The sequence below is a fragment of the Prionailurus bengalensis genome, chromosome A2, assembly GCF_016509475.1.
Source record: "Prionailurus bengalensis isolate Pbe53 chromosome A2, Fcat_Pben_1.1_paternal_pri, whole genome shotgun sequence".
NCBI lineage: Eukaryota > Metazoa > Chordata > Mammalia > Carnivora > Felidae > Prionailurus > Prionailurus bengalensis.
This window is the reverse complement of record NC_057348.1, coordinates 95,145,903-95,164,594: the sequence shown is the minus strand read 5'-3', so window position 1 is coordinate 95,164,594 and position 18,692 is coordinate 95,145,903. Positions and strand designations below refer to the sequence as shown.

Genomic DNA, 18,692 nt, shown 5'->3' with positions numbered 1-18,692 from the left:
GAGTATAATTGTTATGAATAAGAAAACATGCTTTTAATAGTGGCAGAAATAGTGTAAGTATCTGAAACAACCAAAACTCAGCTGTTCTTTATTGGATGAATATGAATCACTTAAATTATTAATATGAGATTTCTAATTTCTTTATAAGCTCTTACATAAAAATATAAATATAATAAGCTGGCAAGGCTTTCACCTTTGACACTGTAAGGTGTTTATGACTATCATATCATTACATACATTACATATCTGAAGTGATGCATTAGAATACTCTGAATTATGAGTTCAATGAAATGTGAAATTAACCTAATTTATTCCAAGACACTACACAATGACAAAAAAATGAAAAAAAACAGAAATAGCTCTGTGGGTGAAAATCACCAAAAAGAGGTTAACATGCTTTTATCAGCTATCCATATTTAAGCATAAGTAACTTCCAGGAATATAAACCCTAGTTGGATAAAAAATAAACCTGGTGGCATTTGTGGCTGGGGCTAGGATAATTTCCACAGTGTGCAACTTTTTTACCTGCGCCTTGGAGCTTCTGGTGAGTCTGCAGGAGCAACTCCCCGAGCCACAGATGCCAGGAATTCTTGTCTCTTCTGCTGTACAAGGCATGCTGCCTTGATGATCTTGTGGCGGGGTGTACGAAGGTAAGGCCTATTGACTTTTTGGGCAAGGTCTTCAGTGACCATTTCTAGGTCTGTCTATGGTTAAGAGAGAAAAAAGAAGGATTATAGGCCAAGTACACTAGTCAATTGCAAATCCATGGTCTATCTGGTTTCTCAGTTAAATCTAACTCTTTTGAAGTCAGAAAATAATCCAAATTATAAAATAACTTCCTATTTGACACATACTTCTTTTTTACAAATTTCACAAAAATAGCACTCATTTGATAGACATTTATAACAATGTAGAAATGGTATGGATTACAAAGACATAGTATACCAGCTGTCTACAGGAAATTTATCATTTGTCTATGTGAAAAAAAAAGAGTAAATTTCAAGGCACTACACATGCAAACACATGACTGCATAGTGTAGATGTAGACCAAATGTAAATGCTGAAGGAATCTGAGGCAAGGCAAGACCCCTGTGATCTGGGGTTAGGTCTGAAAGGCTTCATGGAGAAAATTAATATTAAGCTTTTAAAAGAAATGTAGGATATACGTTAGTAGAGAGCAGTTCAAAGGGGTGACATGAAAATTGTAGCAAGAGAAGAAAGTTTGGTGGATTAAAAAAAAAGAATGTACAATGAAGTTGGTTAGCCACAGTACTGTCACTTGGCTTAGGTGTTTTTGTTTTTAAATGCTGTAACTTTTTCAATTGGACTTTTTAGTCCAATTTAATATAAATATAAACTGATTTATTTAATTTATTATTTAAATTATATATTATTATTTAATTTATTATATTAAATTATTTAATTTAATATAAATATAAACCGATTTAATATAAACTGGTAAATAGCAACTTTCCCATCTAGTATGTAATATGGTTTCATCTTTGAAGATACAATTTCTAATTACATAATCAGAATTAGGCCATATTTCAACATCAGCCAGTGTAAAACAAACAAATAAATGTGGTAGGAAATGTTTGCTCAGTCAATAGCTCAGAATTGACTCAGATCTTACAGTGGCAAATTTAAATATAAAAAAATTTCAGTTTATTACTGGTTAACTTTTCCTTTATTTAAAAACCATTCTAAAAATGAAAACAAAATTGTTTACTGGTCACACCCAAATAAGATAAAACTTAGTTATGTGGTTGAAAAAGGACAAAATCTGTTTTTTTTTATAATAACTGCATTTAAATTTAATTTTAAAAAGATATCTTACTTGCATGAGTTCAAAAATTTCTTTCTTTGTGCTTTTAGGTTCTAAGAAAAATCCATATGGATAAGAACACTTGAGAATGCGTCGAGTTTTTAAGAGCACATGAACTGCATCTTCAATGAAAGTGGTATCTGGACAGCCTCCTTCAGCTATAAAGTAAATCAGGCACAGTGAAAAAAAACTGTTTTGCAAATATGCTGTTATACTATTAAATGACTGAGTTTTCTTAAAAAAACACTCACAACAAAGGATCTCTGGGAAGAAACTGAAGTAGCTGTATGATAATAATAATTTGGACGACTAAAAACCTACACAAAACATTCATGTGTGGCTTATATACATTTATAAATGAAGCACACACTGCAGCTACTTAGGAGCACTAATGGCAATCATGAAGGAATGTGTACACCAAGTCTGGATTCTGTTCTTACCCTGTTGGTTAAACAAATCTAGCTTTAGGTCAACTCCTCTTCACTATGTTTTTCAGGTTATCTTTACTGAAACTTTGCCGATTAAGAGATAGGGGCACCTGGGTGGTTCAGTCAGTTCAGCGTCCGACTTCTGTTCAGGTCATGATCTCACAGTTCACGAGTTCGAGCCCTGTGTTGGGCTCTGTGCAGACAACTCAGAGCCTGGAACCTGATTTGGGTTCTGTGTCTCTCTCTCTCTTTGCCCCTCTCCCGCTCATACTCTGTCTCTGTCTCTGTCTCTCTCAGAAATAAATAAAACATTAAAAAATTAAAAAAGAGTTAAAAACAAAGGCGGGTGGTGTCTGGCTGGCTCAATCCGAACAGCATAAGACTCTTGATCTTGGGGTCATGAGTTTGAACCCCACATTAGGTGTACAGATTACTAATACAAATAAACTAAAAAAAAAAAAAAAAAAAAAAAAAAAAAAAAGGAATTAAATGCCCTGGTAAGTTGTTTGCTAGGAAAAAAAAAATAGCCTAATTATGATTATGCTTCTGCAAAAAAAACATTGTAAGAAAAAGATATTATGGAGGGACAACTAGAAAACTAATGCTAGTAAATAAAATATATCAAGGAGAGAAAGAAAGGGAGGAAGACTGAGGAAAACAGGAGATGAAACTGCCTTAATACTGAGACTATTCCTTTTCCAAGTATCATTATAACATTCTAGCTTTCTCCTCTAACTGCAAATAAAGGGAAACTAAGCAGTAGAATCTAGATTCATAAGTACTTTTGAAAATAAGATTATTCTTCATGCTCGTGGAAAGAAATTACATGTGTACGTACACACACTGATATATACAGACTATTCCAAAATACCTACCCTATAAGAGGGATCTGAACTAAGATGTAAAAAAGGAAAAACAAAACAAAACAAACACCATCCCCCACTATGACATGTGTGAGAAGTATGTGAAGGTTTGTTTCTTAAACCTTTCCAATTCTTACATCATTTAATGTATCTTATTATGTTGTCTAGAACCACCAGAAGGTTCAATATAAGCAGTAATTCACACTTACAGATATTTACTAAATGTTTGCTATGTGTCAGGCATTGTTGTAAGTATTAGGGACAGCCTGAAAGAGACAAAAATCCTTGTTTGAAGAAATGTAGAATGTGTGAGGGTTTTGTCCTTTCAATTTTCACTGTGGACAGTACCTCAAGAGTTTGATAATGGCAATATAGTTACATCATTACCAAAGTCTAAAAACTAGGAATTAACAAGGAGACAAAGCTGCTATTGATAGTTTTTCTCCTACTCTAATTTATTTAATTTATGCTGACTATCTTAATTAGGGAATTACCCTCATGAAAAGGGGCTTTTTATAAACTAGAGCAAATACAATTACAATTGCATTTTTAGGCTGAAAACCTTTTATATATAAGTTATGATTATTTTAAAAATGTGACTTTTTAAAACAAATATGGTAGAACCTATGCTCTGTGTGGTCATTGTGAGATATTATATTTTAATGATGCAAACAATTCTTAATCCAATTTAGGAATTTTTTTGGATTTCCATCTTAGGATCTGTAAGTCAGCCCTATCACGTCTTTGCTTTTAGACTCCGATGTGCATTATTTATCAGTGAGATGATTTCTCCCAAAATTGTACTTGACTTCCATCCCATTAGGCACTCTGCTAAATTTTCTCAAGAAACTTTGGGACTTCAGTCACACTACAGTTGGGGGGGGGGGGCATGTGAATCTTGCTCTTTTGATTATATCAGGGATGCTTTTTAGGCCCTTTTAGGGCCCATCCACTGTTTCTGATATTGTAGAACATTAGCAGTGGCGCAGAGGAAGCAAAACTATGATGTATGTTTATCTGCTAATAGCACAGACTACATTAAGAGAAGCATATGAGGTAGTCTGGGTATGAAATCTAATTACAGGGGACTCAGCTGCTGAGATGCACTCTGGGCTTCAGAGAACTCTAAGCAGTACCAGAATGAGCTAATGGAGATCATGTTTTCCTTGAAGGGCCTTAACGTCCTACCAATTAAGTGACTTAAGCATGGAAAAGGCTATTTTATATTAATTATCACACATACCACTTATAACTTACTTTCTTTGAGAGCTCTACTCAATTGTTCCATCTTTTCTTTGGCTGTTTTAAGAAGGCGTTGTTCTAACTAAAGGAATAGAAATACATAATTTATATAATTTTATTTATTTACAACAGTATAATTCAGAGCATTTGAAATGATTTGGGACATACCTGATAGCTATGCTCATGGTTTTTAAATCTTGTATAATAGTGCATGAATCTGTCAAGTTCCTGAAATCGTTTGTGTTTTTTCTCAGCCTAGGAAACAAAAGTCCATAAATGACTTTTATAAATAAAATACTAGCTATTAAGATTTTGTCACTTAAATTTGTCACTTTTGTCACTTAAAATTTTTATTAGTAATAGGTAATTGTGCATACCGATTTGCTGATTATTTTATTGAGAGAAAAAAAAAAAAACAAACAGTACATTTTTAAGGCTACCAGAACAAAGTCTTTGTATTCTCTGTGATAAACCATTGAATCTATGATCCCAGAATGTAAGGCAAAGATGCCTCTCAAGACCTTCATTTATCAGATCTTCGATGTTTTACTACGTTGCTTGTTGCTATGGGCTGAATTGTCTCCCCCCAAAATTCATGTTGAAGCCTTAACCCCCAATGTGACTGACTGGATTTGAAGACAGGGCCTATGTATGAGGTGATCATTAGGGTGGGGCTTTAATCCAGTAGAATTAGTGCTCTAATAAGAAAAGAAAGAGACACCAGAGGTTTCTCTCTCTCCATACCACGTGAGGACATAGCAGAAAGAGAGCCAGCCCTCTGCAAGCCAGGAAGAGAGTCAACTACCAGAAATCGAATTGGCAGGAATCTTGATCTAGGCTCCAGAACCGTGAGAAATACCTTTCTGTTATTTAAGCCACTCACTTTATGGTATTTTGTTATGGCAGCCAAGCAAAGAGATTTATTATATGCTATAACATAATACTGTATTGTTGACATTATGCTAAAACTGTTAAGTCATTACAGAGACAGGGATATCTGAGACTTATCTCTACCAATATAAAAAAAAAAGGAATATTAAAAAAAAAAACTCTCAAGTTGATAGACCTATTGTGTTTAAATTAAAGGCTACTATAAAGGCCTCATTATAACAAAGATAGGAAAAGAAGAAATGCAAAATACTTGCAATGGTATTAAGTGGCTTAGCCAGAGGCCTTAATTTAAAGTTGTTTACCTCCACAGTCATTTCCTTGGATTGCTCCTCCACATGTTGAATGACTTCATAGCGAGTACATCTGTAATAACCTCCTGTGGAAGAACTATGTTTTTTCCATTCTTCTAGGCAAATCCAGCAAAAGTCATACTTGCACTTCAAAAGAAAACATATATGCAAACATCAACCTGTGTTAAGATGCAAATTGTTTTCTGATTTCTAGTCAACCACTTTGTAGAGATTAAACAATTCTGCCTCTGTGACCAGGAATAAATCTTCATAAAGACATGCCATCTTTTTCAATGTGTCCTCTGGGAACCTCATCTGCACTATGAAAGATGTGGGGGTAGTTCAAAATTACTGCTGATGAGGATAAATGAAAAAGTAAATCATAATATTATGAAGTAGTATCAAGGAATCTTTAAAAATAACAATAGGAGGGGTGCCTGGGTGGGTCAGTAGGTTAAGTGTCTGACTTTGGCTCAGGTCATGAACTCGCTTTCATGAGTTCGAGCCCCACGTCGGGTTCTGTGCTGACAGATCAGAGCCTGGAGCCTGCTTCGGATTCTGTGTCTCCTTCTCTCTCTCACCCTCCCCTGCTTGTGCGTGCTCTCTCTCTCAAAAATAAAGATTTTAAAAAATTAAAAAAATATATCAATAGGATATTCTTTCCCAGTGATAAAGACAGATACAATATTTAATATTTGATTTTTCCAGTGCATGGTAGTCTTACTTTGGTCTCTGAAGCTTCACCAGTCTTCATCAGAAGTTGTTCTGATGACTTTGACAAATTGGTTTTGAAACCAGAAACAAGTTTGAAAGGTTTCTAAGTAAGAGGACTGATATAAAACCTGTTTCTCATTTTTAAGAAAATTTCACTTTCTTAATTACCAAAATTAGCAGATAATGCCAAAAATATGAGAATCCCAGTATGAAAATACATCCTTTTTAAATGCTTACAGATTGGGGGTCAGAAAGATCTTCTCATTTTAAGTATGTTTTCTTCTGGCACTTTTTTTTTTTTAAACAGTTAAATATTGGAGCTGTTCAGAATTTATCTGGGTATACTGTATACAGTATGGATTCAACTTTCTTTTCCACACAGCTACCCAGTTATTTCAATTCTATTTACTGAACAGTTCATGTTTCTCCACTGATTGGAGATCCTCCTTTATGTAATATATACTAAATTCCCACATATCTGTGTCTATTTTCTGGGCTTTCTATTATGTTTCTAGATTAATCTCTAGATTCATGTTCCACCACCATGATGTTTTAATTACTGAGCTTTTACAACAGGCTTAGTATCTGACAAGGCTAGTTCCTCCTTAATGTTATTTTTCAGAGTTCTCCTAGCTGTTCTTGCTTTGTTTCTCCATGTGAACTTTTGAATTAGCTTATCTAGATACAGAAACAAAACCTGCTGGTATTTTTGTTTGGAATTTTTCTATCCAACAACCTTTCCAATTATCATCTTTTGTGTCCTACACAAAAGGGGGTCTTAAGGTTTTCTTCATATAAGTTTTGTGTATTTCGTAAGTTTCTTTCTAGATAAATGAGGTTTTCCTTTTTAGTTTATATTCTATTTGGATGTTTTTGGTACACATGAAGGTTATTGCTTTCTGCATATTAATTTTCTACTCTGATTTACTGAATTTTGTTAGTAGTTTTAAAATTGATTCTTGTGGGTTTTCTGCAATCTGCAAAAAAAATTTTTTTATCACTTCATTTCTAATTTTTACATCTCTGATTTCTTCCTATTGTCTAAATATGTTGACTGGTATCACCAGTCCAAGTTAATACTATTTGAACAGCTCCTTATCTTGTTCTTGATTTTAGTGAGAGTACCTCTAGTATTTCCCATTAAATATCATGCTAACTTTTGGACTGAAGTAGATTTATTTTTATCACACTAAGGAAGAGTCCATCTATACCTATTTCTTTGAGTGTCTTAATAAAGAATGGTTGTTGATTTTTTTTGTTAAATGCCCTTTGGCACCTATAGAACATATATATGATTTTTCTCTTTGGATCTACTAATAAGACAAGGTATAACAATTGCTCTTAAAAAGCAATAGCTTAAAAAAATTTTCTTTTGGATGTTTATTTATTTTTGAAGGAGAGAAAGACAGAGCTTGAGGGGAGGGGCAGAGAGAGAGGGAGACACAGAATCAGAAGCAGGCTCCAGGCTCCAAGCTGTCAGTACAGAGCCCGAGGTGGGTCTCAAACCCGTAAACCATGACCTGAGCCGGAGTTGGAGGCACAACCGACTGAGCCACCCAGGTGCCCATCATTTTATTTTTTAATGTTTGTTTATTTTTGAGAGAGAGAAACAAAGTACGAGTGGGGGAGGGGCAGAGAGAGGGAGACACAGAATTGAAGCAGGCTCCAAGCTCTGAGCTGTCAGCACAGAGCCTGACATGGGGCTGGAACTCACCCACCGTGAGATCATGACCTGAGCCGAGGTCAGACGCTTAACTAACTGGGCCACCCAGGCACCCCCAGCAATAGCTTTTTAAATACCGAACCATCCTTGTATTCTGGAAATACACCCCATGTGGTCAATTACTTCTTTTTTTATAAAACAAAATTTTCTAATTGAGATATAGTTAACAATTATATTAATGTTTTTCTGCTGGATTATATTTGCTAAGATTCCCCCCCTCTAATATCTTATTTAGGATTTATGCATTATTGTTCATAAGTAAGACTGATCTATAACTTTCTTTTAGTATTTATAATCTTGTCAAGTGTTGATATCAAGGTTCTCACTTTATAGTAATTTGAAAGTTTTCATTTTTTAAAAATGTTTATTTTTGAGAAAGAGAGAGACAGAGTGTGAATGGGGAAGGGGCAGAGAGAGAGAGGGAGCCACAGAATCTGAAGCAGGCTCCAGGCTCCAGCTGTAAGCACAGAGCGCGACACAGGGCTGGAACCCACTAACAGTGAGATCCTGTGCGACCTCAGCCAAAGTCAGATGCTTAACTGAGCCACCCAGGCGCCCCTCATTTTTTTTTTTTTAAACAACTCCCAGAAATAGTTTAAGTCACAATAGAATTGCCTGTTCTTTAAAGGTTTGATAAAATTCTATTGTGAAACTGTTAGGGCCTATTGCTTTAAAGGGGGGGAGATTGCTGAAAAACTTTCTGTCTTCTATGGAAATAAGTTTGGGTATTTCTTCTAGGATCAATTTTAATAAATTATACTTTCTTAGAAAATCAATCCATTCCACTCCAGGGCGCCTGGGTTGCTCAGTTGGTTAAGTGTCCGACTTTGGCTCAGGTCATGATCTTGCAGTTTGTGAGGTCAAGGCCCACACTGGGCTCTGTGCTGACAGCTCATACCCTGAAGCCTGCTTCCGATTCTGTGTCTCCCTCTCTCTATGACCCTGCTCTGCTCACGCTGTCTTTCAAAAGTAAAAATAAACATTAAAAAAAAATAAAAAAAAAAAATCAATCCATCCAAATTCAAGTTTGCTTTATTTATTGATTAGTCCCCTTAATTCTTATACCATGTTTTTGAACTCCCTTATCTTCATTTTTTTCTTATGTAAGCTTAATGGTTTATCTTAAACAAAATATTTTTTGGATTTATTAGTTGTATTGTTTTTCAGTTTTTAAGTCACTGATTTCTGCTTAAAAAAAATCCTCCTGGTAGTCTCCAAGTTTATTGTTTTTCTAATTTTTAAAGTCATATGCTTAAATCATTCCTTATTTTGTATTGCTTTAATAAGGCTAGGGGACATTTCTGAGCAGTGCTTTAGATATAGGTACTCAGGTTCTGATAAAGTAATATTTTCATTATCCTAGTTTTCTATATATGCTTTAATTCCCACTTTTACATCCTTTTTTTTTTTTTTTACTCAGGAGTTGAGAGATTTAAATTTTCCAAATGGAAAGGCCTTTTGTACCTTTATTACTAATTTCTTTTTTTTCCTTTTTTAAATTAACTTTTAAAAAATATTTTTTTAAATTTACATCCAAATTAGCATGTAGTACAACAATGATTTCAGGACTAGATTCTCTAGTGCCCCTTACCCATTTAGCCCATCCCCCTCCCACAGCCTCTCCAGTAACCCTCAATTTGTTCTCCATATTTCTGAGTCTCTTCTGTTTTGTCTCCCTCCCTGTTTTTATATGATTTTTGTTTCCCTTCCCTTATGTTCATCTGTTTTGTCTCTTAAAGTCCTCATATAAGTGAAGTCATATGATTTTTGTCTTTCTGTGACTAATTTCACTCAGCATAATACCCTCCAGTTCCATCCACATAGTTGCAAATGGCAAGATTTCATTCTTTTTGATTGCTGAGTAATACTCCATTGTAGAGATATATATATACCACATCTTCTTTATCCATTCATCCATCAATGCACATTTGGGCTCTTCCCATACTTTGGCTATTGTTGATAGTGCTGTTATAAACATTGGGGTGCATGGGCCCCTTCAAACAGAATACCTGTATCCCTTGGATAAATGCCTAGTAGTGCAATTGCTGGGTCGTAGAGTAGTTCTACTTTTAGTTTTTTGAGGAACCTCCATACTGTTTTCCAGAGTGGCTGCACCAACTTGCATTCCCACCTTTATTACTAATTTCTATTTCATTCCATAAGAGAATGCTGCTATTACTATTTCTATTTTCTGCAGTATTACTGAGATTTTCTTTGATGAACAATGGTCAATGTTTTTGCTAATGCTCTATGGATACTTGCAAAGATGGTGTAATCCATATTTTCAGGATATAGAGTTTGAATATACAGCAATCAGATATACCTTAGTAATTATGTTAAATCTTCTGTATCTTTACTAATTTTTTCTTTACCTGATAGGTCATGAACACAGAAATGAATTAAAGTCTCTGTATTCATCTAGCTCTTCACTAACATGCATTTACACAATAAATTGTGGATATCAAGGTTCTGAGAGTATGCAGGTTTTGTTGTTTGCTATTAGCAAACTCTGTGCCTAATTTGATACAAGTACCCTTCAGTACAGCTTTACTGATATCTCCAAATCAGTGGCAAAACTTTCTACAAAATAGCCAAATTTCATATTCTATTAGAAAAAGAATACAGAACTTAAATAACTTTTATTTTTTAGTTGCAGCATACAGTTTTACAGATTCAGTTGAAGAAAATTACTGTAAGTGATTTAAAATGTGTGAGAATGCAAAACTTAAATAGTCTCCTAAAAATTATCTAAAAGGAAATGAATAAAAGTGGGTTTTTTCCTGAAATATACAAAACCATTTTTATAAGGCTAAATTTGTTATTCTTCTGTTTTTTAAAAAAAATTTTTTAATGTTTATTTTTGAGATGGAGGCAGAGTGTGAGTGGGGAGGGGCATAGAGAGGAGAAACAAAATATGAAGCAGGCTTCAGGCTCTGTGTTGTCAGCACAGAGCCCGATGTGGGTCTCGAACCCACAAACGGTGAGATCATGACCTGAGCCGAAGTCGGGTGCTTAACTGACTGAGCCACCCAGGCGCCCCACTATTCTTCTAAGATGTTTAACAGTTTGATTCCAGAAAGTAAAAACTGTGTATTGCGTCACAACACTGTGACATTAATAAAAGTAGATTATGACTTAGTCATTATATTACAGCATGGATTCAATTACACATGATCTGTTGTTCCACCTTCACATTTAAAAAGAAAATTCTAACAGTATAAAATTTTTCTGTAGCAAGGTTATTACTTCCTAGATGTCTTTCTTCTTCTGTGTCCTAAGAATTATTTGTTAGTTTCTTTTGTTCAATGCAAATACTTCAGATGGTATATTAGACAAGACTATTACATTTACATAGTGTGCAAGTAAATGTTTCTTTTAAATGCAACAGAAGCTTAAGCAAAAAGCTGTTTAAGATAAAAAATCTTAAATCATTAGCCTGATGAATTCATGAAAATATTCACTCAATACGTATTTATCAACTACTTACTACTGGTAGGTGTTTGAAGGAAATAAAGGTAATTATCGGATCTTGCCTCTTTACTGACTCTTTATTAGTAGCCCAACTGCTGATTTTTTATGGTCAACCTGTATTTCTTTATACATCTATATAGTCTGTATCAGATTTTCTAAGAAAAAACTAATAATGGATATTGGAGAGAAGACCACAAATAAAATACTTTTGACCTGACCAGCTGAACTAATAATAAGCACCTCTGAGCATTTTGCTCAGAACACTGTACTACATTTTTTTCTTCTTCCTTCTTAGGAAATCATTACTGTCTCACTAAGACAACTAATTTATATTAATTTTATAGTACTAATTAGCTTATAAAAATGATCTGGTAACTGCTATCATTTTTTATGTAATAATGATAATGATCATTAGCTTTAATATTAAAGCTCAACTCCTAATGGGGCTCTTGGGTGACTCAGTTGGTTAAGCGCTGGACTCTTTTTTTTTTTTTTTTTTTTTTAATTTTTTTTCTTCAACGTTTATTTATTTTTGGGACAGAGAGAGACAGAGCATGAACGGGGGAGGGGCAGAGAGAGAGGGAGACACAGAATCGGAAACAGGCTCCAGGCTCTGAGCCATCAGCCCAGAGCCCGACGCAGGGCTCGAACTCACGGACCGCGAGATCGTGACCTGGCTGAAGTCGGACGCTTAACCGACTGCGCCACCCAGGCGCCCCTAAGCGCTGGACTCTTGATTTCAGCTCAGGTCATGATCTCATGGTTTATGGAATTGAGGCCTTGTTGCATTGGGCTCTGAGCTGACAGTGCAGAACCTGCTTAGGATTCTATTTCCCCTCCTCTCTCTGCTCCTCTGCTGCTTGTGCTCTCTCTCTCTCAAAAATAAATCAATAAACTTAAAAATATATATTAAAAAAATCAAGTAATACTTAGAAGATATTGATGTATTTAATATTGGAATCTTCTGAACTATTTGGGTTTCTTTCACAATGTAAATTAGAAAAGTTACATTATCCTCTCAATTTTAAGTAATTATTTTTTATATACATGGAGCTTCCAATGAAAAGAAAAAAATTGGATATCATTATAATTTTAAAACAAAAATGTTTATAAATTTGGCATGGATTAATAAAATATTTATTAACCTAATCCAGAGAATTATTTTAAATATGGCAGTTTCTTTCTATGCAACTATGTCAGGAAGGTAGTCTTCCAAAAGTCATTATTTATATTATTTTTTGGTCAAGATCTTTGTTGGCATTTTCATTTCCATTATTTTTAAGTTTATTTATTTTTGAGAGAGAAAGTGAGAGCATGAGCAGGGGAAGGGCAGAGATAAGGGAGGGGAGAGAGAGAATCCCAAACAGGCTCTATGCTGATTGTGTGAGCCTGATGTGGGGCTCAATCCCATGAACCATGAGATCATGACCTGAACCGAAATCAAGAGTCAGACACTGAACTGACTGAGCCACCCAGATGCTGCAGCATTTTCAATACAGGAAATAATTACTTGTTTGATTGATGATTTCATTAGCAGACTTAAAGTCTGCCTACAATCTTAGGTACCTTTATTATATAGCCACTTACACATAGACACCAAGATTTAGATTTGGACCTAGCGGAATTGCCTGGGTCCTGACTTGGGCTTTGAAACTAAGCTGTGTGCTCAAAAGCCAGCTTTGTAAGAGATCTCTATATAAAGTAGCACTTTATCATTTAATATTATTATTTATATACAGGCAAAACTCTCAAAATAATCACTAGGAGAGATGATTAGCAGGGAAAGATTCAGGCATTTTTGATCTTCTGGCCAAATATCACTGAATCCTTAACCTATTTTTAACATTCATCATGAATATAAAATTTAGTAGTATAAAGCAATACTTATGTCATTCAACAAAGAATATAGAATTCAATCTGCTAGAATCCATCTGAAACCCAGCAACATTTTTATGCTTGTTTCTTCTTTGGATTAACAGATTAAGATTCTAACAGCAAAGCATGCAAAATCCTCTTCAACTTCTTACCTTGGCACACTGCATGTGATTGCATCCCTCATTCTTCTGTATCGGAGACTTACAGTTAGCACAAGGCTTGGAGTTCGTTAACAACCAGAGACAATTGGCAGCATCCTCATAAGCTTCACTAACTCCTACAACTTTGGGATATTAAGCACAAACACAATATACATGATTTAGTGTATAACTTCAGAGGGAATCTTCCCCTACCCCCTGTGAAAGTGTTCTTTGTAGGCTGTCTCTAAGTTTTAACCACGTATTTTTCTTTTCTTTTTTTTTAATGTTTATTTTTGAGAGAAAGAGAGACAGAGCACAAGTAGGGGAGGGGCAGAGAGAGGGAGACACAGAATCTGAAGCAGGCTCCAGGCTCCAAGCTGTCAACACAGAGCCCGATGAGGGGGTTGAACTCAAGAACCATGAGATCATGACCTGAGCTGAAGTTGGACGTTTAGCTGACTAAGCCACCCAGGCGCCCCAAACCATGTATTTACTTTCTTATTAGGATCTATGGCAAAGTTTTAAAACTGCTTTATTCTGAATAGCAGGATTATAGGATAAGGAGGTGTATTCCAAAAGCTTGATATATGAAATATGATTTAAAGATTTCTTTCTAAAGTTGTGTTCAAATAAATTGGGGAAGAAAAAACCCATTTTAAAAAAGCAATATATTACTGTCTGTTTAAATTAACTATTGTAGAAAGAATGGCCCCTAGACCATAATTTCTTGTGGGTCAGTTGTAAACATAATGACCAGATACTTTTCACCATAGCAAAAAACATGAAAGTTATATTGAAATATCAATATTTTTAGCCATGAAAACTTCAGATAAACTAAAAATGAATCCCATGTGACATGTCTAAAACTAAACTTATCATTTCCCCCAAACCTGCCTCTTTCTCTATTCCCTGTCCTAGTAAATGATATGATCATCAACTCAGAGTCAATCCAGAAGACCATGATTTTGGACACCCTCCTTTCCCTCACCTGCCACATTCCATTGTTTCTACCTCTTTCTCTTTGTTTATGTCTCCTCTCAATTCCCACTGCTTACTGCTTTAACTAAGGTACTCCACACCTTTTGCCTAGACAATTAAAACACACAAAAAAACAATCTATTTCCCTGGCTCCTTCTTCTGCCCCCGACTTCTACTACACTGCCTACACAGTGATCTTTTAAAAATACAAATTGCTTTTTGGGGTACCTGGGTGGCTCAATTGGTTAAGCGTCCAACTCTTGATTTTGGCTCAAGTCATGATCTCACAGTTCCTGAGATAAAGCCCTACATTGGGCTCTGTGTCGATAGCGTGGAGCCTGCTTGGGATTCTCTCTCTCTCTCTGTCCCTCTCCCACTTGTGTGTGTGCTCTCAAAATAAATAAGAGAAAAAAAAATAAAAAAACAAGTCTCCTTTAAATCTTTAAGATGCTCCCCACTGACTGCCAAGATAAAATAAAACTGCTTTAGCAAAAAATGCAAAGTCCTTCATGATTTGGCTGCTGTCTACCTGGCAAGCTTCTCCTACCCTCTAACCCCACACTAATCTTCTATTCTTCATCTGAAACTCAATTTATTCTACTTTGATTTGAGATCTGCAGTCTTACGGAATGTCATGGTTTTTAAAGATTCTAGATCTTACATTTTATGTTTTATAACCAACACCCCTCCCAGCACCCCAAGAGGAGAGTTAGGAGCTAGAGAGAGTTGCAGATGCACAATTAAAAAATCATTTTTTTCCTCCCTGTCAGTATTAAGTTTGTTTTGTTTTCTAGCTCTAAGTGCACAGGGAAGCTCTACCTTTTCTTTCCTGAAAAAGATGTCCAAAACTCACTTTGACATCAATGCACATGGCCCATCCAATCAAGGCCCTGAGTACACGCAGCCACTCTCAAAAGGGTGGGGTAGTGTACTGTTAAAAGCAGGTGAGAAATCAGACTCTTTGAGTTTTGAAGTTTAAAAGGAAAAATTACCCAACCCTAGAGAGGGAAGGGAGACAAAGGTTTGGGCTGGCTGACCTCTGGGACGTGACTCAGTATATGAACTGGAAGAGCTGAGCACTATGATTAGCCCTTCGATGGAGCTTAGCAGTGGAGGAGTGGGCCTGTCTTGCTGCAAGGAACCCCAAGTGCCTACCTACTTACGTTTGTTCAACAACAGAACAGCAGCTACTGCTGGACTATGAAGCACTGTTTTTCAATTTCACCACATAGCAAAGTGAGACAATAACAGCAATGAACGGACCAGACTCCACTCCAGAACTAAACCCACTTGGTAGAAGATGGTTTGATTAGGGTGTTGCTACAGAGAACTCTCAAGTTAATTTAGTGGAGAACAGGAGTTTCAGAAAGAACTTACTATATTTATAGTTAATCAGCTCAAGCTGTGGAGGTAATGCCATTTACAAAGGGTACTGCTTTAAAACCTAATCACTAAGTACAATGTCTAGTTTTGTTTTTTTTTTTTTTTTTTTTTTTTTTTTAAGGAGTGGCCTTTCTCCTCCTTTCAGCATCAACATTATTTTTAGCTCAGAGGCTCTAACATATTCTTATGGCCTTTATTGTCCATTGTTATAATAAATAAAGCACAAAGCCATTAAAACAAAGCAGCTTGTGTGGCCTGCAACATAACAGTTTTTTTCTACCACCCTTGGAGAGAATGCTAGTTCCTGTGTTCTAGAGGATTGTATGAAGTAAATTGTGTTCAAGAAATAACTATTATTGGGGCGCCTGGGTGGCGCAGTCGGTTAAGCGTCCGACTTCAGCCAGGTCACGATCTCGTGGTCCGTGAGTTCAAGCCCCGCATCAGGCTCTGGGCTGATGGCTCAGAGCCTGGAGCCTGTTTCCGATTCTGTGTCTCCCTCTCTCTCTGCCCCTCCCCCGTTCATGCTCTGTCTCTCTCTGTCCCCAAAATAAATAAACGTTGAAAAAAAAATTAAAAAAAAAAAAAAAAGAAATTACTATTATTAAAACAGAAACTTGTAGTGGGAAAAAGGCCTTTACTTCTAGTTCTCTGAACATGCTCATTTCATACATGTGCCTTTTGTATATACACTTCTTCATACCTGCAATATCTATCTCCCTTCAGTCTACCTGGTAAGCTTTCTTCACCCTGAGTTCCAGACTCTTCTCTTCAATTACATGACTATTGTATCTTGATCTTCCTTCCTCAATAATCCAGTGTGCTTAGGTCTCTTTGTAAGAAATATTAACTTCATTTAATCAAGTATTAGAGCATAACAATCTAAGATCTACTAGTAGAATCAACATGTATGTAAGTGAAAAAAATGTTGATTTTAAAGACTGACTTCTTAAAAAGACTATTTGAATTCTATTCAATAACCATTTATTATGTAGTATGGAAAAACTGGCCTGAAAATTTTTATAAATTAGCTATCTTTTCACAAAATATATAATCATTCTCCTTCTTGCTCTCATTAGACATAATAGAGGCGGTTTCAGTGCTGAAAAATAGTATTTGAATCCTTATATTGAATTCTTTGAACTAATCTTAGTATATCTTCTAATACTTTTTTCTCATTAGATTTTGTCACTCCTTTTGAGTCTCATAATTCAAAGACTGGAAAACTGGGCATAAAGGAGAAAATGATCTCAGGAATTGACAAGTTCAGTTGAAAATGCTTATGCCAAAGATATGTGACCATGATCCAAATTAATATGTAAACCATACAGCATTAAATCATACTTTTCTTTCTTGGAATATTATTTTTATATATTTAATGATGATGTTCTGCTTAAACATTTCAGTTGGTCCACTATTGTTTGCATTAAGCCTTATCCTAAATTTCATAAACTTCAGTGGCCATTAATAGTGGTCAACAGGTCATCATATTTCAGTATGGAGGACAATGAGAAAATTCCTAGGTTTTTCTCAGCAACTGGGAACTTTTCTGCAGTCTTGGCTTTGGTCCTTCTCTGGTAGACAACTTTTTAGGTATCCTCAGTCTTTTGTCTTCTATCCAATTTTCTAAAGTTCCTCCATTTTTCTGAATTAAAACCCTATTTGGAACTCTTTAAATGAATCTTCGGTTTTTAATTTGAGGTCTCCCTGTCTCTGGCCACCAAAGTAACTATGTATAGACTATATATACCATTTTCTAGTGCTTCTATTTCTCTTCTCTTTTCATTATCAGAATCATTATCGTATGTAAAGATATTTTGTCACAGTTCCACCAATAATCTGCACTTACTAGCTAGGTTGTTCTCTTTCTTTCTCCCTAGTAAAAACTTATTTGTGGGTATGGAATGATTGACCAATTTTAAATTTTACAATGTTAAAAGATAACTAAAAATAATCACCCATTTCAAAATGCTTGTTTTATATCTTAAATCAGACATGGCCGTTTTCTACTCAAGAATTAAATAATATATTGTACTAATTACTTCCTGTTGTGCATTAAGTCTTCTAGGCAACTGGTAAGTACACTAGATTCACAACTTAATAAAATTACATCTTCTTAACTCTCCTCTCCTACTTGCATTGCCTCTGTCTTGTTCCAGCCCTCATATCCTCTTACCTGGACATTCTGAAGTTTTCTCAGAAATAGTGTTCTTACCTACTGTCTCAATGGTCCTCATTCACCATCCACACTTCCACCTGAGTGTTCTTTCTCAGTAAGCATCTTTGATTATCACTCTCCGACTCAAAACTACTTTTCAGTGTCTCAGGATGAAGTCAGACCTCCCAGCATTGCACATAACCTCTACCTCGCCGCACCTGTGACACCTGATTTGGACTTCTGCCTGTGCAGTCTCATCTCTGGTGCAGCACCTTCCTTTGCACTGGTTTGTACTCAGTATCTGCAGCCCTTGAATACACCATGCTATCTCACAGCTCTGCTTCACCCAAAGCCCCAGTACCCTTCCTGTGTGCGTGAAGTACATCTACCAGTTCTCAAGAAGCAGCTCAAGCACCAATTCTTTTATAATGCTTTTCCTCACACTCTCGTAGAGAACTGGTCTTCTCTTGCTCTCTTCCCTCCCTCACAATGTGCCACAGGTATGCTGTTCTTTCACAGCATTAATAATATTTCTTTTTCTTAGTTTTGTATATAGCTGTCTTCATCTCTAAAATGTAAATTTCAAGTAGCGGTCACCTTATTTCCATATTCTAATATAAAATACCACTTAATAAATGTTAAATAAATAATAAAGATATCACTTAAAAGCAACAAGTTATTTCTAAGTTTTCTCAGCATCTCTTCTAAGCTGCA

The 18,692-nt window shown here is 35.6% G+C and overlaps 1 protein-coding gene across 2 annotated transcripts in view; it reads right to left on the bottom strand.

Moving 5' to 3' along the window:
- ANKIB1 (ankyrin repeat and IBR domain containing 1) overlaps positions 1–18,692 on the bottom strand; it is a 146,727-nt gene that overhangs the window by 9,966 nt on the left and 118,069 nt on the right. For both annotated transcript variants that reach the window (XM_043588833.1, XM_043588834.1), the window contains exons 11-16: positions 13,475–13,605; positions 5,552–5,686; positions 4,527–4,613; positions 4,374–4,440; positions 1,838–1,983; positions 526–704 (exon numbers count right to left, since the gene is read on the bottom strand). In XM_043588833.1, coding sequence (XP_043444768.1) covers positions 526–704; positions 1,838–1,983; positions 4,374–4,440; positions 4,527–4,613; positions 5,552–5,686; positions 13,475–13,605 — 745 coding nt within the window. The remainder of the gene's footprint in view (positions 1–525; positions 705–1,837; positions 1,984–4,373; positions 4,441–4,526; positions 4,614–5,551; positions 5,687–13,474; positions 13,606–18,692) is intronic.